General features: G+C 42.1%; 1 protein-coding gene across 2 annotated transcripts in view; it reads right to left on the minus strand.

The window, feature by feature from the left end:
• VPS13B (vacuolar protein sorting 13 homolog B) overlaps positions 1-15,714 on the minus strand; it is a 572,358-nt gene that overhangs the window by 12,289 nt on the left and 544,355 nt on the right. For both annotated transcript variants that reach the window (XM_060243442.1, XM_060243444.1), the window contains exons 55-58: positions 8,134-8,249; positions 6,206-7,029; positions 3,021-3,197; positions 1,497-1,667 (exon numbers count right to left, since the gene is read on the minus strand). In XM_060243442.1, coding sequence (XP_060099425.1) covers positions 1,497-1,667; positions 3,021-3,197; positions 6,206-7,029; positions 8,134-8,249 — 1,288 coding nt within the window. The remainder of the gene's footprint in view (positions 1-1,496; positions 1,668-3,020; positions 3,198-6,205; positions 7,030-8,133; positions 8,250-15,714) is intronic.

Raw genomic sequence — 15,714 nt, forward strand, 5'->3', positions numbered from 1 at the left:
GTGTGTCCGACTCAATGATAGTATTATACTTGTTTTAGTTAATTGATTTAATGGGTTTTAAGGTTAATTAATGCTTAATTTTAATGTTTATAACGTAACTGTTCATAATGTAACTGTTTTATTGCTTGGTGCACCATTGGTTACCGCACTGTTAGCCGCCCTGAGCCTGCTTCGGCAGGGGAGGGCGGGGTACAAATAAAATTTATTATTATTATTATTATTATTTTCATTTAATGATTAGTGAACAATTATTCTTGCAGAGCATGGAATGGTATTAACAGTGCCTTAAAAATTAGGACACAATCTCTTCTGTCAGACTGGCAATGGGTCCTTAATTTGGGCACCTGAATACGATGGGAGAAGGCTCAGCCCCTGCACACATCAGAAACTACAAGATGGAAGGATAAAACAAGATGGAAGATGTACAGGGTGGATGGCCAGACTTGCAGGAAAATGACTGAACAATGAAAGTGCTGTTAGAAAACCCAACTGCCTTCTTTTCTGTTGATTTCCATCTTTGGCCTGAGCCCATTTCTGTCAAGCCTTTTAACCATCACCCCTCTGAATTTACTCTACCTTCTGCCTTCCATCCTCATCCCAACATAAATAATCTGTTCCACAGGTGTGGAGATGCTCAAATGACATTGCGAGAAGTCTTTTGGGACAGCCTTTCTATGATTCTATAATTTAAGAGGAGGTGTTTGTGAGTTTCCTGCATTGTGCAGGGGGTTGGACTAGATGACCCTGGAGGTCCCTTCCAACTCTATGATTCTATGTGATTATTAGTAGATTAGGACACTAATCTGGCACTGACTTTTAAAAAGGATTATTAGAATAGGACATCTCTGGTCCCTTCATAAAGACACACACTGATAAGTTATTTAAGTGATGGGTCTTCTAGCCTCAAGCTGCTGTTTCCAAATCAGGATGGGATAACAGAATAGTGAATTTGCAGTCCCCTTCATGTCCAGTATGGATGTGTGAGAGTTCTATGTCTACAGGGCATTTGATTAGTGGAAGGTTCTACCTGCTTCAGTACTTCAGCCTTCACTGGAACAGTGTCTGCCCTACATCTTCAGATGTCCTGCAATCCCATGTGGAGTCCCCACCCCACAGTTTGAGCCTACCACTAGTCTAATGAACAAGCAGATTGCTGCTATTCCTGCTATAGGTTCACTTTTTGCCTTTTCCCTCATTTCATCTTCATTTTGCCTGGTCACAACAGCTGGTTTTGTTTCCTGGAGTCCATTCCCTTAACATGGCAACAGTTAAGACTTGAATGAGCATGCATTTGAAAAAGTTCCTGGACCCCAAGAATTTGGAATTGGCGGGGGGGAGGCGGGGAACAAACTGTACAAACTGTGATACAACTCTGAGATCTTCACAGCCTAAAAACAAGAAGATACACTTGGAAGCCACAATAACTTGGGGCTCAGTTTTCCCTGTCCACTTCTTCCCAAACACCAGGGTCAGTGCCATTTCAGACGTTTCGTTACCTAGAAGGCTGATGCCTAATCGAGAGAGGCCCTGTCTCAGTCCTTCACCCAGATTCTCAGGGAGCTGTCTTCTCCATTCTTCTTGCCTGTTATAGTGCTCCTCATCCAGTGACAGCCTGTCCATGTTTCGAGCAAGGCTGGTAGCCAGGTTGGTAATTGATGTCAGTGTGCCTAAATACAAAAAGGTTGGAAATGCATAACATTCATTGGTTTAAGACTTTGCATGTTACAGCTTATTTGAAACAATACACTAGTAAATTCATCTGTACAAGCTAGTCCTCTGAAACAGAAATGCATCATAAAGTTCAAGACTCATCAGTTATGTTCAGTGGTGCAGTGTGGCTTTTACACAGCCATCCAGCCTTACGTCTTAAAGGAGAGTCAGTAGTGGAAGTGGTTAGAGTGTCGGACTAGGATCTTGAAGACCCAGGTTTGAACTCCCACTCTGCCATGACAGCTTGCTGGGAGACTCTGGGCCAGTTATACACTCTTAACCTGACTTACTTCACAGGGTTGTTGCAAGGATAAAATCAAAGAGAGGAAAATAATATAAGCCGCCTTGGTCCCCCACCAAAATTTTCACCAGTAATGTTTTATTGTTTGTCCAGCAGCTGACACCAAACAGACAGACATGCTAATCACAGAAACAGAGAAAAGCAGATGCAACTTCACAAAACGTGTCCTCACTAAAACTTCCTTCTTTCCTCTAAGGAAAGGAAAGGTCCCCTGTGCAAGCACCAGTCATTTCCGACTCTGGGGTGACGTTGCTTTCACAACATTTTCATGGCAGACTTTTTACGGGGTGGTTTGCCATTGCCTTCCCCAGTCATCTACACTTTCCCCCCAGCAAGCTGGGTACTCATTTTACTGACCTCGGAAGGATGGAAGGCTGAGTCAACCTTGGGCCGGCTATCTGAATCCAGCTTCCGCCGGAATCGAACTCAGGTCGTGAGCAGAGAGTTCAGACCACAGTACTGTAGTATTGCTGCTTTACCACTCTGTGCCATGGGGCCATTTCTTTTCTCTAAAGTGCTGGTTAAATATTATTTTCTCCCATTTGGACATTCTGCATCTTGCTGTGGGACTCTGAAGCCACAAGATGGCACTGTGAATGTATCTATGTCCAGGAAAATCCAGCTGTATGCTTGCTCCAAAAACATGTTTGGCAATACTTGCAACAGCACCTACTTTTTGCTTTTAAAGATTACATATGATGAGACAGTATGGGGTAGACTTGCTGAGTACAGCACAAGTACTAAACTTCTTTAAGGTCTCCGTTCATCTGTATGCGAGCATGCAGAAAAGCTTAAATTGCCAGTGTACCTACATTGCTGCTGTTAAAGAAATTACCAGTTTTTAAACATAGAGGGTAGATTGAGGTTTGCTACCCTCCCAACGTTTCACTAAAAGGTAACAAGTTGTGACATATTTGAGGACAGCAAGTTGACATTTAAAAAGTTAACACCTTCTTCAGAAAACTTTAACAAGTGGGCAGCAGGATAAGTAGCAGAAGGAAATATCTACCTTTGGAAATGTGTTTTACAAAGGATGTGGTTCCTCGGGAAACGCCACTCACAAATGCTCCTGGCCCACGAGTTAGTCCTTCATATGGGAGCCTGAAGAAATCAGCTATCCCATTTCCTATGCTTCTTACCAAGCTGGCGGGGCTTCCAAGGATTTCCAGAGATCCTACGACCCATCCTATGGAAGAGAAAGGGGGTGGGGAAGACGCTTTTCAAAAATAACAAAAAACCCCCACAGTTGCAGGAAAGAAGAACAACAACCATCTACTCTCCTTCTCCCCTACTTTTATACTCAAATTTATCACCTCATGAATTTCCTTTGAGAAAAACACGGGAAATAGCTCATCCACTATGGACTGAGTCACTGCAATCTTTCATGCTTTCTAAATCAAAGAAATCCCGCTGGCAAAAACACAAATAGCTTTAAAATGACTTCCTTCCATGAGCCTCCTGAATTTCTGCTAAAACTTTTGTGTGGAGAGATGGATGCTGCATGAAAATGGCTGGAAGTCATAGGAGCGGAGGCTGATTCCTGCTTTGGAGGCTTTACATCTTGCAAAGCAACTTTGTTATTTCACATCCTCATGGCGAAAGAATCATGACAGCTAGTTTACAGTGATACAGTGTGCAGCCTTGGGGGAGTGTGAAGGTCAACTGCTTGATGGGGTGTTGGGAAAGGGGATGCAGGTTTTTGACAAGTGCATAAGGAATTATTTTAATGCATCTCAACAGCTCTGGGCTGATCGCTTTCTTGTAGCGTCTAATTACAGCCAGATAAATGGCTTCTGCTCAGTGTGGCTGCATAAACAGTAATGGCATCTGCAAGATGATTAATACTCACAGGGGAGGATCCCTTATGAGCATCCCCCTTAGAGAATGAGGGTGGAGGAGTCCTTGGATTTAGTTTTCTACATTAATTTATGGTTGCCAGAAGATAGCCTGCATGTCCAAGTGCACTGCCCTTTTGTTTTTTGCATGACTGGTTTGGAAGCCAGTGCTATTAACAGGACTGTAGGCTCATAACAGTTGCAGCATGAATTTGGGAAGGCTACCTGGAAAGAACCCACGATCCTGGCCCAAAAAGCACTAAACTATGGATTACAGCAGGTGCAGGCACCACCTATTGGAAGCTTATGTGTGAAATAAATCACAATGTGGAAAGGATTCCTACCAATTTCTACTCATGAGCCAAGCTTGGCTATGTGGGAAATCCAGAAACAATCTGAGATTACTGACTGATGTACAAGTGGACAAGTATAAATCATTTCCAACTACTGATCCCTACAGGAGTTGCTCCTACAAACAAAAATCACAGAAAGAAGAAAAACAAAAACTATTGTGGTATCTTGAAATTTAATTAAATATATTGTGACATAAGTGAAAGTCACCTTGTTGGGTGCATCAGTGCAGACACTGTTTATTCCATCTTGCAGCTGGCCATGGTGGGCTCCTAATGTGCCAGTAGCCACAGAAGGGATCTGAGGTGTCGTGGATGCTGTTCCAGCCTGTTCCCATACAGCTTGCTGCTGCTGTTTTCATACCCACATGTGGCAGCAAGCCCCATTGTGTGCAATAAAACCGGCTGGTTCTAACACAGTGCACATACTGTAAATGAAAATGGTATATGGCCCAACAGCCATAGGTATAGAACAGGTGTTTTAAGTAAAAGCAACACTTTGTGGTGGGTGATCTAAGAACTCTCCCTCTGCACTGTGACATACGTGTTCTTGTGCAGGCAAAGTTTCAGCAAGTCACCTTCTGAATGCACATGTATGGAAATCAGAGAAGGTATCCATTAATCTAATAGTTTGCTCACTATTGATCTTGTATGGGAAAGAATCAGTAAAACAAACACACTACTCAGATCAAAGAGCAGTAAACATCTGCGTGCCAGTCTAGCATGAGGATTCTATGAAGAAAGACAGATTGCTAATCATAAACGGCAGCCAAAAAGAGATTGAACAAGAAAACAGTGTTCAGTGGCATAATTTGCTTCAAATGTAGAGACATACTGAACAATTTCACAAAAAACTCCCTTTGTCGAGTTCATGTTAGGAATTAGCTGTTTGCTTCTACACAGTACATGCTAGGATAGCAAAGAACAACAACAACAATGGATATGTTTTCTCTGCTTTTTGCAATCTTTAGGAACATCCTACAACAGTCCAACCGTTGTTCTCCACTGCATACTGTTTATGGCGCTTTCAGTTCACCACTGTAGTCAACTCTTGCCACATCTTGCTTCCAAAGACAGTGGGTTAGAGCAAGTTTGTAAAAATGTTATTTATTGCCTTTCCTCCCTGCAGAGCCCCCTACACCTTGGGGAAATAGTGGCTGAGGGCTAGGGAACCTACCCGAACAGGATGCCACATGGCATGAAAGGGGAATTAGCAAAAACCACCCCCTCATAAGAACATATGAAGAGCCCTGCTGGATCAGACAAGTGGTCCATCTAGTCCAGCTTCGTGGTTCACACAATGGTCAATCAAGTTGCTCTGGAGGGCCAACAAACAAGGCTCAATGCTTTCCTCCTAGCACTGGGTTCCCTCCTAGCACATTGCCTCCTAGCACTGGATTTCAGTGCTATGGAGGTTCTCTTTGCTCACCATGGCTAGTAGCTATTAATAGATTAATCTGACTCACCCCATTTCAAAGCCATCTATCCTCGCACTGTTGAATAGTTTTGAGGGTGACTTTAACTAACTCCTCCTTGGGGCAGACTCCCATGCTACATACTGTTCTGGAGGGTCTCCAGTTCTTACTGGCATACAAAGCCAGGCAGGAAAGAAGGAAAATGTGCTTAAAACTGCATCTGTGAATGTACTCCTATTCATCAGAGCTTTAGATTCAACCCAGTATATTTCTTCAGACACAACAGTCACCATGCAGCACCACAGCAATAAGGGAGAAGTGTTAGGCTGTCAAGTGGTCATTTTGGAATGAACCAAAGGCTCAGTTCCAGTGGTCTTGGCCGGTGTAATGAGCCCACACTAAAATTCTGGTTTACAATGATGACACACCTCTGCATCCCAAAGCATCTGGTTATGCTTGTAGCAGTTGTGTATGCTGGGAGCTGGTTGGTCATTATGAAAGTGTAACCCGAACTGCAGAAACAGTCAAAGACTTCCAATACGTGGCCACTTCATCTCAACACCTACAGAACAGTAATAAAACAGATCAACATACCTGCTCTGAATAATGCTCCTGCAGCATAGTGCATGGCCAACGCATGAATCAGCTGCCTGGCTGTTGTGAAAATGGGTCCACGCTCAAAGACAGAGAAGGAGAGGGGTGTGTGATCTGAAGCAATATATAGCTTCAGTGAAGCATGGATGCTGACCAAGAGGCTAACCGGCTGAATTGCTAACTTCCTTAATTTCACTGGATTGAGCAAAGCGTCTGCATGCTGCCTAACCCTTTCAGGCAGTATCTGGTTTATGGCATTAGCTTTTGTGGAACTGCAAATTCCTCTGTTGTCTGGCAGGTATGTCTCAAATAAAGTCTTAATGTAATAAACAAATGTGTCTTCCACATACAATCGTGCTGGTTTCATTTCAAAATTGAGGTCATTCACATGAAACAGCAAATTCTGCTCTTCGGACAAAGTGAAGCAGAGTTTGAGGAAGGAGTTCTCACTGTACTCTTCCAAGTCTTTGTTGGAGGCCATGAGGTTATATACTTTAGTCCACTGTGTGGATTCATTTTTCTCTCCCTGGCAGAGCAGGACCGGAAAATGGAAATTGGATTTGTTGTAAAGCTGGTTGTCCACCTGCAAGTCTCCGCAAAAGATCTGGAGAGTATAAAACTGCTGAAGGTCGCTGGTGGTCTCCCCATGAAATTCATGAGACAGGGGCCTGAGATAGCTGGCAACTGGAACCATACGAAGGTAAACATTGTCCAATGTGAACCGCACAAGTTCAGATGATGTTCTGGGGTTTGTGATATCATCGTAAACAGCAAGGCTGAGCTGGTTGATGAACATTTGAAACATGAGGCTCTGCTCCTGAGCTCTGTAGAAGAGAACACAATAACTAGGTTCCTCCCATTTCAAGCAGCAAAAGGAGCAAAAATGATGCAGTAATTCAATGTTCATATCTTATTAATATGAATTAGATAGATTCAGGCATCAAAATCCCTATGGCCAGTAAATTAAGAGGCATTATTGATAGAATGTAACAAATTCAATCTTTGCTATCCATTTTTCACATCAATTTATATTTGAACTTCACTCTAACATTTTATGCACAGTAGTTCTCTGTTATGCTTGCAATGTAGCATGAAGCTGAAGCAGACAATGGAAAATATCCTCACACATTGTCAGATGTTATGTTTCTGGCTGTTTTGCTAGAGACAATATGGAGTGTTTCTATTATGGATCATTAACTTCACATTATGGAAGCAATATATTCCTCTATTAAATCATCGCAACTATTTTAAACTGATGATGGGTTGCTTGCTTTATAACATTAACTGCTCTTGGCCAAACTGAACTAACAAGTGGGCTATTAAGCACCAAGAACTGCCATTTTCACAGGGATTAATACTTCATTATAGGGCATGGTGTCTCCCCCCACTCCAAATCTGCACTCACATGCATTCTACTGTCTTTGGAAGTTAAGCACTTTGATGACTGTAAAGAGGTAAGATTACAGTCCAAGTTGAGTGATGCTTGCAGCAAAGATTTCACAACAGTAGGGTGCATGGAAAGAGCATAAGGAAATGTCATAAAGATGATCGACTGCATAGTTTGTATGGGACCATTCTCCTGCCCTTTATCATGAGAACTCCCACAGACTTCAATGGGTGTTCTGTGTGAGGAAGGACCGCCAGTCTGGCCAAATAAACTTTAAACTTGTGAGTCCTCTCTGAGTTTTGTTTATTGTACCAGACATTTTCTGTTTATCCTAGGGTGACATGACCTTAGATGTTAGATTGTCATGTTTTACTGTGATATACCAAATGTTAACATGTGGTCTAAACACACGCCACACATACGCAGCTACACTAGACAAAACAAACAGTTATGCCAGATTTAATAAGTCACTTCACACCTAGAAGGATGAGCAGCCATATGGGACAGTTTTTGTTATGGCTTCCCATGAATTTTAATATACCTGTTCAGGTTGATCTGATGTCCAGGTTTCCCTTCAGGGGCTAAAGTTATCACTATTGTTCCACATTGATGAGCAATATCCACGTAAACATATCCAAAGCCAGTTAAGAAGATGATCTGGAGAAGGGGGAAAATCCCATTTAGAAATTTACAATGGCTGTAAAATTAACTTTGGCTCTCAAATACTTCCTTCCACAGTAATCCTAGTGACATCCATTCAACTATGCTAAAATGAGTGGTTTCAGGATTGAAACCTCTGGGTTTAACTCTCCATTTCAAATGAAATAAAACAGGACTGTGGTATCAACCAAAAGTTCCACCAAACCCAACATGCAGTCTCTCTGAAAGTCATCAGCACTGGATGCTTGAAATATAACTCCTATGGGCACATTTCACCCCAATTCACTCTTGTTCTCTTACTCACATTGCCATATCATTTATAATTCCCCCATTTCTGCAATGTTTCAGAGACAGAAAACACAGAATGTCTGTCATGCACAAGGTAGGTCACATACACGTTATCTGCATTTCTCATACACAGCTAGATTTCCAATAGCCAGGAATGGAGGTGAGGAGGGCAACAGAAGAAGCCAACTCTTTTAAAGGAAGCCAATTCATTTCAGTGAGGCAGAAAACAGACTGCTGTGTAACTTAATTAATTTGACATGGAACCCTCACTTCAGAAATCCTATTGAAATTCTCCTTGACTGCCCATTCACAGGTTATTATTAGTATTCCCATTTATGTTAGCAGAACACTTCTCAAATGAATACACTACAGCAGTCCTCTGTCTTGCTGGCACTGTTCAAAATCATTTATGCGCAACATCTCTCACAATAAAGGATAGAGTTCTGTTTGAGAGGATAAACCTTTCATTTTTTTGCTTGGTGGGCTGCCTAACACAAATTATTCCACATACGAAACTGAGGTGGTTCAATCCCTGCTTGAGGACTGAAACACTAAAGGAGTTAATGTAAAGTTTGGCTTTACTGTGAAGGCACAGGAAAATGCTGTCCTCCCACAGGTAAAAACTGGCCCCCAGGGACAGGCAATCTTCCAGGTCTGACTGGTTTTTTCAGGAAGCCACTCCATCCCCGACACTGTGTTCATTGCAACAACAGGGCTTTTGCAGATCTGATGTTGGGCTAGGGATGCCAGCCTCCAGGTGGGCCCTGGGGACCCCCCCCCCCCCCATTCATCTCAAGACTACAGAGATCAGTTCCCCTGGAGAAAATGGCTGCTTTGGAGAGAGGGAGGGCACTGTACCTTACTGAGGTCCCTATCCTCCTCAGGTTCCAGCCCCAAATCTCCAGGGGTTTTCCAACCTGAAGTTGTTGATCCTTGCCCTCCACCACCTCGCCGATGGTCAGAGAAGGCCTGACAACTCAGTGTTGGGCATAGGCTTGCCAATCCCCAGGTCCCAGCGGGGGTTCTCCTGCTTTCCCAGGCTCCTTCCTGCTCCCAGTCAGCTGGCCGGCGGGGGGAAGCCCCATCCCCACAGCCCCCATGTGCCTTTCCATCTCCGGAGGCTTCAGGCTCAGCTCGGAAAGGCTTCCTCTTGTGTCTCTAAGGCTGAATGGATGGTGTGCCTGTGTCTTTAAGGCTGAATGGGGGCGGGGGGGGGGGAGTAAGCAGAAGAACAAGGCTGCTCCCAGTGGCTGTGGTTGCACAATCTTTTCAGAGGTCCTTTGCATAGGAAAGGTAAACTTGAACCTTTGGTTGCTCTGTATTACTTTGAAGAAGTTGGAAGTTCAGCAACTTGTGAGTAGAGATGCCAATCCCCCGCTTCAGAGTCGTCAGAAATGGGGTGGGGGGGGGAAGGGAAATGTCTGCCGGGCACTTCATTATTCCCTATGGAGATCGATTCTCATAGGGTATAATGGAGAATTGATCTGGGGTTTTCTGGGGCTCTAGAGGGGCTGTTTTTTGAGGTGGAGGCACCAAATTTTCAGCGTCCACTGCCCTTCCTCAAAACGCCCTCCAAGTTTCAAAAAGATTGGATCAGGGGGTCCAATTCTATGAGTCCCAAAAGAAGGTGCCCCTATCCTTCATTATTTCTAATGTAGGGAAGTGTGCGGTTCCTTTAAATGTGATGGCCAGAACTCCCTTTGGAGTTCAATTGTTCTTGTTACAACTTTGCTTATGGCTCCACCCCCAGTGTCTCCTGGCTCCACCTCCAAAGTCCCCAGATATTTCTTGAATTGGACTTGGCAACCCTAGTTGGGCATGGCTGTACATTGTCAGTAAGTGTGGCATTATGTTAATCCAACCCCCTCTTCCCAGTTCTCAGTGGCTGAAAATAAATCCAGTTATCAAACACTTATTTAGGTTATGCAACAATTTCACTCTGATCATTGCTATGCTGGCACAAGCTTCACACTCCTCTCACCTCCCATTGTGCACAGAGCTTTATATAAAATGGAATGCAGATGCCTCAGTGGTGTTTCTTTATTTTTCGTACAATGAGATTCTAAAGTGGATTGATATGAGGCTCAAAAATTTGGTTTGGGGAATAAACTAACTCTGCATTCACTGAGATGCCTGCATTTGAACATCATGGTGAGTTTGATCTAAAACGCCTCATGTGGAGGAAAGGAGAGAGACAGAAGAGAGGATTGTGCATAAGCATAAACTGTGCTCATGCACAACTGAAATTTAATTATGGTTTGTTGTGGTTTCTCAATCCAGCCTTAGAGAAACCAAAAACAGGTATATGAGGGGACACTCCTCGATAAACTTCTCAAACAGAGAATGTGTGACTGTCATCTTGGGACAAGACACTTTCCTCAAAACAAGCTGGGATATGAGTTTGAATCAATACGTAGTTCTTAAGGCATATTTTAAGGGTTTACTTCTCTTTTTGTTTATTTGGCTATTTTTGTTGCTGCTCTCCTTTTTGTCTGAAGAAGCAGGCAAGTAGGTCCTGGATGTTCACAATTTTATTTGAACTATGTATTATTTAAAATCAGGAATTTTCTTTGTGTCTGGAGAAAGCAATCATAGCTATCTTCTTGGTTTAAAAAAAAACAGCAGCAGAGGAGGAAGAAAAAAATCAAGAAAAATAGCAGAACTTGGATAGCAGCATATCTATGAACAGGGCAGTCATTTGCCTGATAGAATCTGGGATTGCTGGTGATGCTGCTTGGGAAAAGAAGAACTCAGAATGACTCATTAACACCTCAGATATAGGATTTCAGGATTAGCACTGAGGGGAAAGCTTGTTTTCTTAGAAAATTACGAAGATAATATTCAACAAAGAACAATTTCAATTTTCTCAGTGTTATTCTTGAGCAATAAAAGAAGCCAATAGCTTGGAGTGGGGGAAAAACTGAGAAACTTTACAAATACAAAAGAAACTTTAACAAAAATTGAATCAGGAGAACTGCTTGATATAAAACACAAGTATTTATTTCAAAGACTTTGGAGAAATTATTTTGTATGCAGAAAACCTCTGTATGAGTTTCAAAGAGCATTTGCTGGGGAAAGTTAACATTAAAAGCAAGCAGGAAACTCAGCAGGCATCTCTGTTGAACGCATGGCCTGACTACTGACAAGTCAACAGCAAGAACATCATATAAAACAGAGAAGTTCACAAGACAGAAAACTTTACAGTTGGCCCTTTCATTTGCATTATGGTTGCTATAGCTGTAGTCCTATTTACTTTTTTCACCAGTGAAGTATAAAATGTGTTTTTATGGAACAAGAAACCAAACAGTAGGATGCAGAGCAAATATCATCTGCAGCTACACAGTTTCAGGGAGGACATTGGTGGGATGAACATTTTCTGGATGCGAGTTTTACAATACTTGCACAATTATCTTTTCCTGATAAAATAATGCAATATCATGCCCACCAAAAACTTCTAGGGTATGGGCTTTTAAGAGACAAGTAAAGGGTAATCATACATAAAGCTGCCTTATACTCGTCAGACCACTGATCCAGTATTGTCCATTCAGACTGGCAGCAGCTTGCCAGGGTATCAGGCAGAGGTCTTTCACATCAGCTTTCCACTGAACCTTTCCGCTGGAGATGCTGGGGGTTGAAACTGGGGCTGTTTGTATGCCAAGCAGATGCTCTGCCACTGAGCCACAGCCCCCTCCCAGGTACACTGGAAAATTCTGTCACTCTTTAAAGTATTACTGGACTCAGTTTTTGTTCTAGTGCTACAGACTAACTGGCTACCCACCTGAAAGTATCCTGACCACATAATCTAAGTCTGTGGTAAACAAGGTTTTTTTTGTTGTTTTTTTCATGAGGGGGAAAATGCAATGTGCACCTGTGAAGATGTTGTACTAACAGGGGTAGGGCTGTACTTGGTCAGATGCATGTGGAGCAAGCTGAACCCTAGGGGTATCACAGGTACTACAGAGGGCTCATCTCAGACCCAGATGTCATCTGTACAGATCCAGGAAGTGATGTCAAGCATAAGGCCTATTGCTTTCCTCCATGTTGCCAGCCAGGGAACAGAAAGATGATCTTAAAAAGGAATGGATGAAGTGCCTTTGTGGGCCCTGAGAGTATGGGATATAAATACCACACACAAACAAATAGCTAGCCTGGCCCACAGCCATAGTTCTCTCAAGGATATTGTAGGTATCTTCCCTTAATATTCTACTTGCATTTTTTAAAAAGTTAGTCTCTTAACTATTTTATTTGTGGAGATATAATGAAAGAATCCAGCAGAATTCAACTCAACTATTTATCAAGAAGTAACTTTGCCCTCTCCTTCTAAGGTTCTAGCAAGTGAGCATAATGATAGAATGATACCCAAAAAATGCTATCATATCCAAACTGGCACACTATAGTTTGCACTTCCCCTCAACACCAAAGTTACTAGGCAACACTGGGGGTGGACTTATGAAGAGACACAGAAACACCCAAGCAGTTGTCCATAGCTTAACTGGCAGGTCTGGGAGTCAACCATGGAGCTTTTATTCTGCTGTATGGGAGCATATTATATATCAGTATAATATCACACTCTGACTCAGCTGCTTTCAGTTTGCAGCATAAAGAGAGAAGAGTTAGTTGTCATGAGAGCAGAAGAACTGTTTGCTGTGTGGCTGATTTAGGGGAGACTTTGAAAGACTCCTTTCCCCCACCACACACAAATCTCCCAGCTGGGAAGGTGTTTCTTGCCATGGTTTCAGGGACCAAACTTGAAGCTAGAGTTGAGCTTTCCTGGGGACACCTGCTTTGGGGGCCTATAACTTGGGTATCCCAAATCCAATCTTCACCAAACGTGGAGGGCGGGTGGAGGTGCTGAAGACTCCCCGTACGTTGGTATATCTAACTTGTGAGGGGGCTGTTCTACCACCTCCTGAACCAAATGAACCATTAACTGGTTCGGGAAACAAAAAAAGATTGTGCAAGTTGATGGTTTGTTCAATCAAATGAACAATGAACTGACACAAACCACCACTTTCCTGGTTTGTGCCCATCTCTACTGGGAACCAACTCTGGGTCTCTTGGAAGATTTTAAAATGCACTTTGTGGGCTAACATAGGTAAGAGGTTCTGCATGGAAAACTTTCCAAAAATGTAGGTGTTCATGAACAGTGTAAGCACAGCCTGCTGGATCATGGCCAATACTTTTGGCATCTGAGTAAAATTAGCTGTGCTCATTCACTTTTTGAGGTTTCCTCTGGTGTGGAAGAATTTGCCAACTCCACTAAAGAACTTTCTTTTGTTCTTCAACAGCCATGGCTCACATTAGAGTTTATAGAATTGTACTGGCAATGAAAAAGTTGCTATATTTAAATACAAAATTCCTGATACAGAAATTCACTAATCAATTGTCCCACTTTATTGCATAATTATGCTATTGGCAGCTCTAGCTCATCTCTGGTTTGCTTCTACCAGTGTCCAATTATCATTTACTTCTGGAGTCAGCTGAATAACCCTGCAATGAACTAACTTTGCTATGTAGAGAAAGGCTCTTTTCCAAAGGCAACCATGTTACTAAGAGCTGGATGAATTAGTTTTCATTTCCAGACTACCCTTATCTTAGCTTACAAATGTTATTAGTGGTCACAGAACAGGTCTGATATATTAACAAACATCTTGCTAAATTATTTCTTTGAAGCTTTCCTGAAGGCAGTTAATTCCACAGGTCAAATAAACATGCTGGAGGAAGTATTTCTATCTATTTTCTTTACATTTACAAATACTCTCTTACCAAATATTCTTTTAATCTAGTAATGTGAAAGCAGAAAAAGCATTTCAATGCCCTCTTCCCTTCAACTCCTGCTTCTTTCTGAACACTTCAATCCAATAACTTTGGAATCTTAGCCAAGGGTGTCTCTGATAGCGGATGGCAGATGTGGATTTCAGTAAATACATACAGAACTGTTTTGTGAGTCAAAGTACAAGGACCTCACTCAAATTAATACTGGGACTGAAAAAGCAAATGATCCATGATCCTCTAAGATATGTATCCAGTGCCAAAACAACAACTGCAACCTCAACATTTGTGTTCACAGAGACGGCTCTCACGCTCCAAAGAGAACATAAAGTCCATTAGAAGTCTCGGAGCTGTGTCTTCTCTGACGAACAACTCATTTTTAATATGTTCTGTTGGATGCTTCTATTTTTCCTTCTTCTTGACAGGAGACCAAAGAGGCAATCAGACACCAGCTCCATACGACACCATTTTATCTGTGCAAACCCCCTCAGGAGTCTATGAAGGATACTTACAAGACTTTAACACATTGACATATGCACCCCACCTCTTTAACATTCAGCCTGATGAAGAAGTCGGGAGAACTTGAAAGCTTGCAAACCATTTATTAAGAAAAAAGACCACAACTAGCCTTAGATTAATGCTGAGGACTTTAAATAACATGTTACTGGAACACCTCATCGAACTACCTATTAATACTACATTGTCCCCAAAAGGATGAGTAACAATCACATTTTTAAAACCAAAAGTTGTTTCTTATGCCCCTACTGATGACCTCCCAAAAGAAAAAGTCCCCTTTAATTTAAAAAAACACTATTTAAGTGAATAGTGTTAAAGAGTTTCTACAATTACCATATTTACTCAAAAGGAAAATGGCCCTGATATCTCTCTGTCTGTCTAACTTGTATCCAAATGTAAGATGACTCTCTCTTTTTTTGTGATGGCATATTTGGGATAAACCTAATCCTACATTTGAATAAATATTGTATAAACAAGAATGACTTGCTTTAATATAATTAAAAGCAGAAGAGGTAAGAGTAAAAATGATGATCCTGCCAGAGATATGCCACAAAGAAGAAAAAGAATTCCACTAAGTGCTGATTAAAGAGTTTGAAAGCAATGCTGGAACAATCGGGAAACTTCACCTTCCCTGGTTTTAATCCAAGTCTCTGCAAATGGGGTGAGTTAATGGAAGTGGATCTTTCTTGCCTTGGCCCAACAGCTCCATGTATCACCAATGTACCATATTTACTCAAAAGGAAAATGGCCCTGATATCTGTCTTCCCAGTAAGTTTTCACAATGGATTGGACCCTAAGTCTCATCATCATGTTTATGATGCAGCTTTTAAATATGCATTTGCCTCTGTGTTCATGTTATCTTCTTATAGCGCTGGTTCAAAAAAGG

Source organism: Heteronotia binoei, chromosome 7 (genome assembly GCF_032191835.1).
Source record: "Heteronotia binoei isolate CCM8104 ecotype False Entrance Well chromosome 7, APGP_CSIRO_Hbin_v1, whole genome shotgun sequence".
NCBI lineage: Eukaryota > Metazoa > Chordata > Lepidosauria > Squamata > Gekkonidae > Heteronotia > Heteronotia binoei.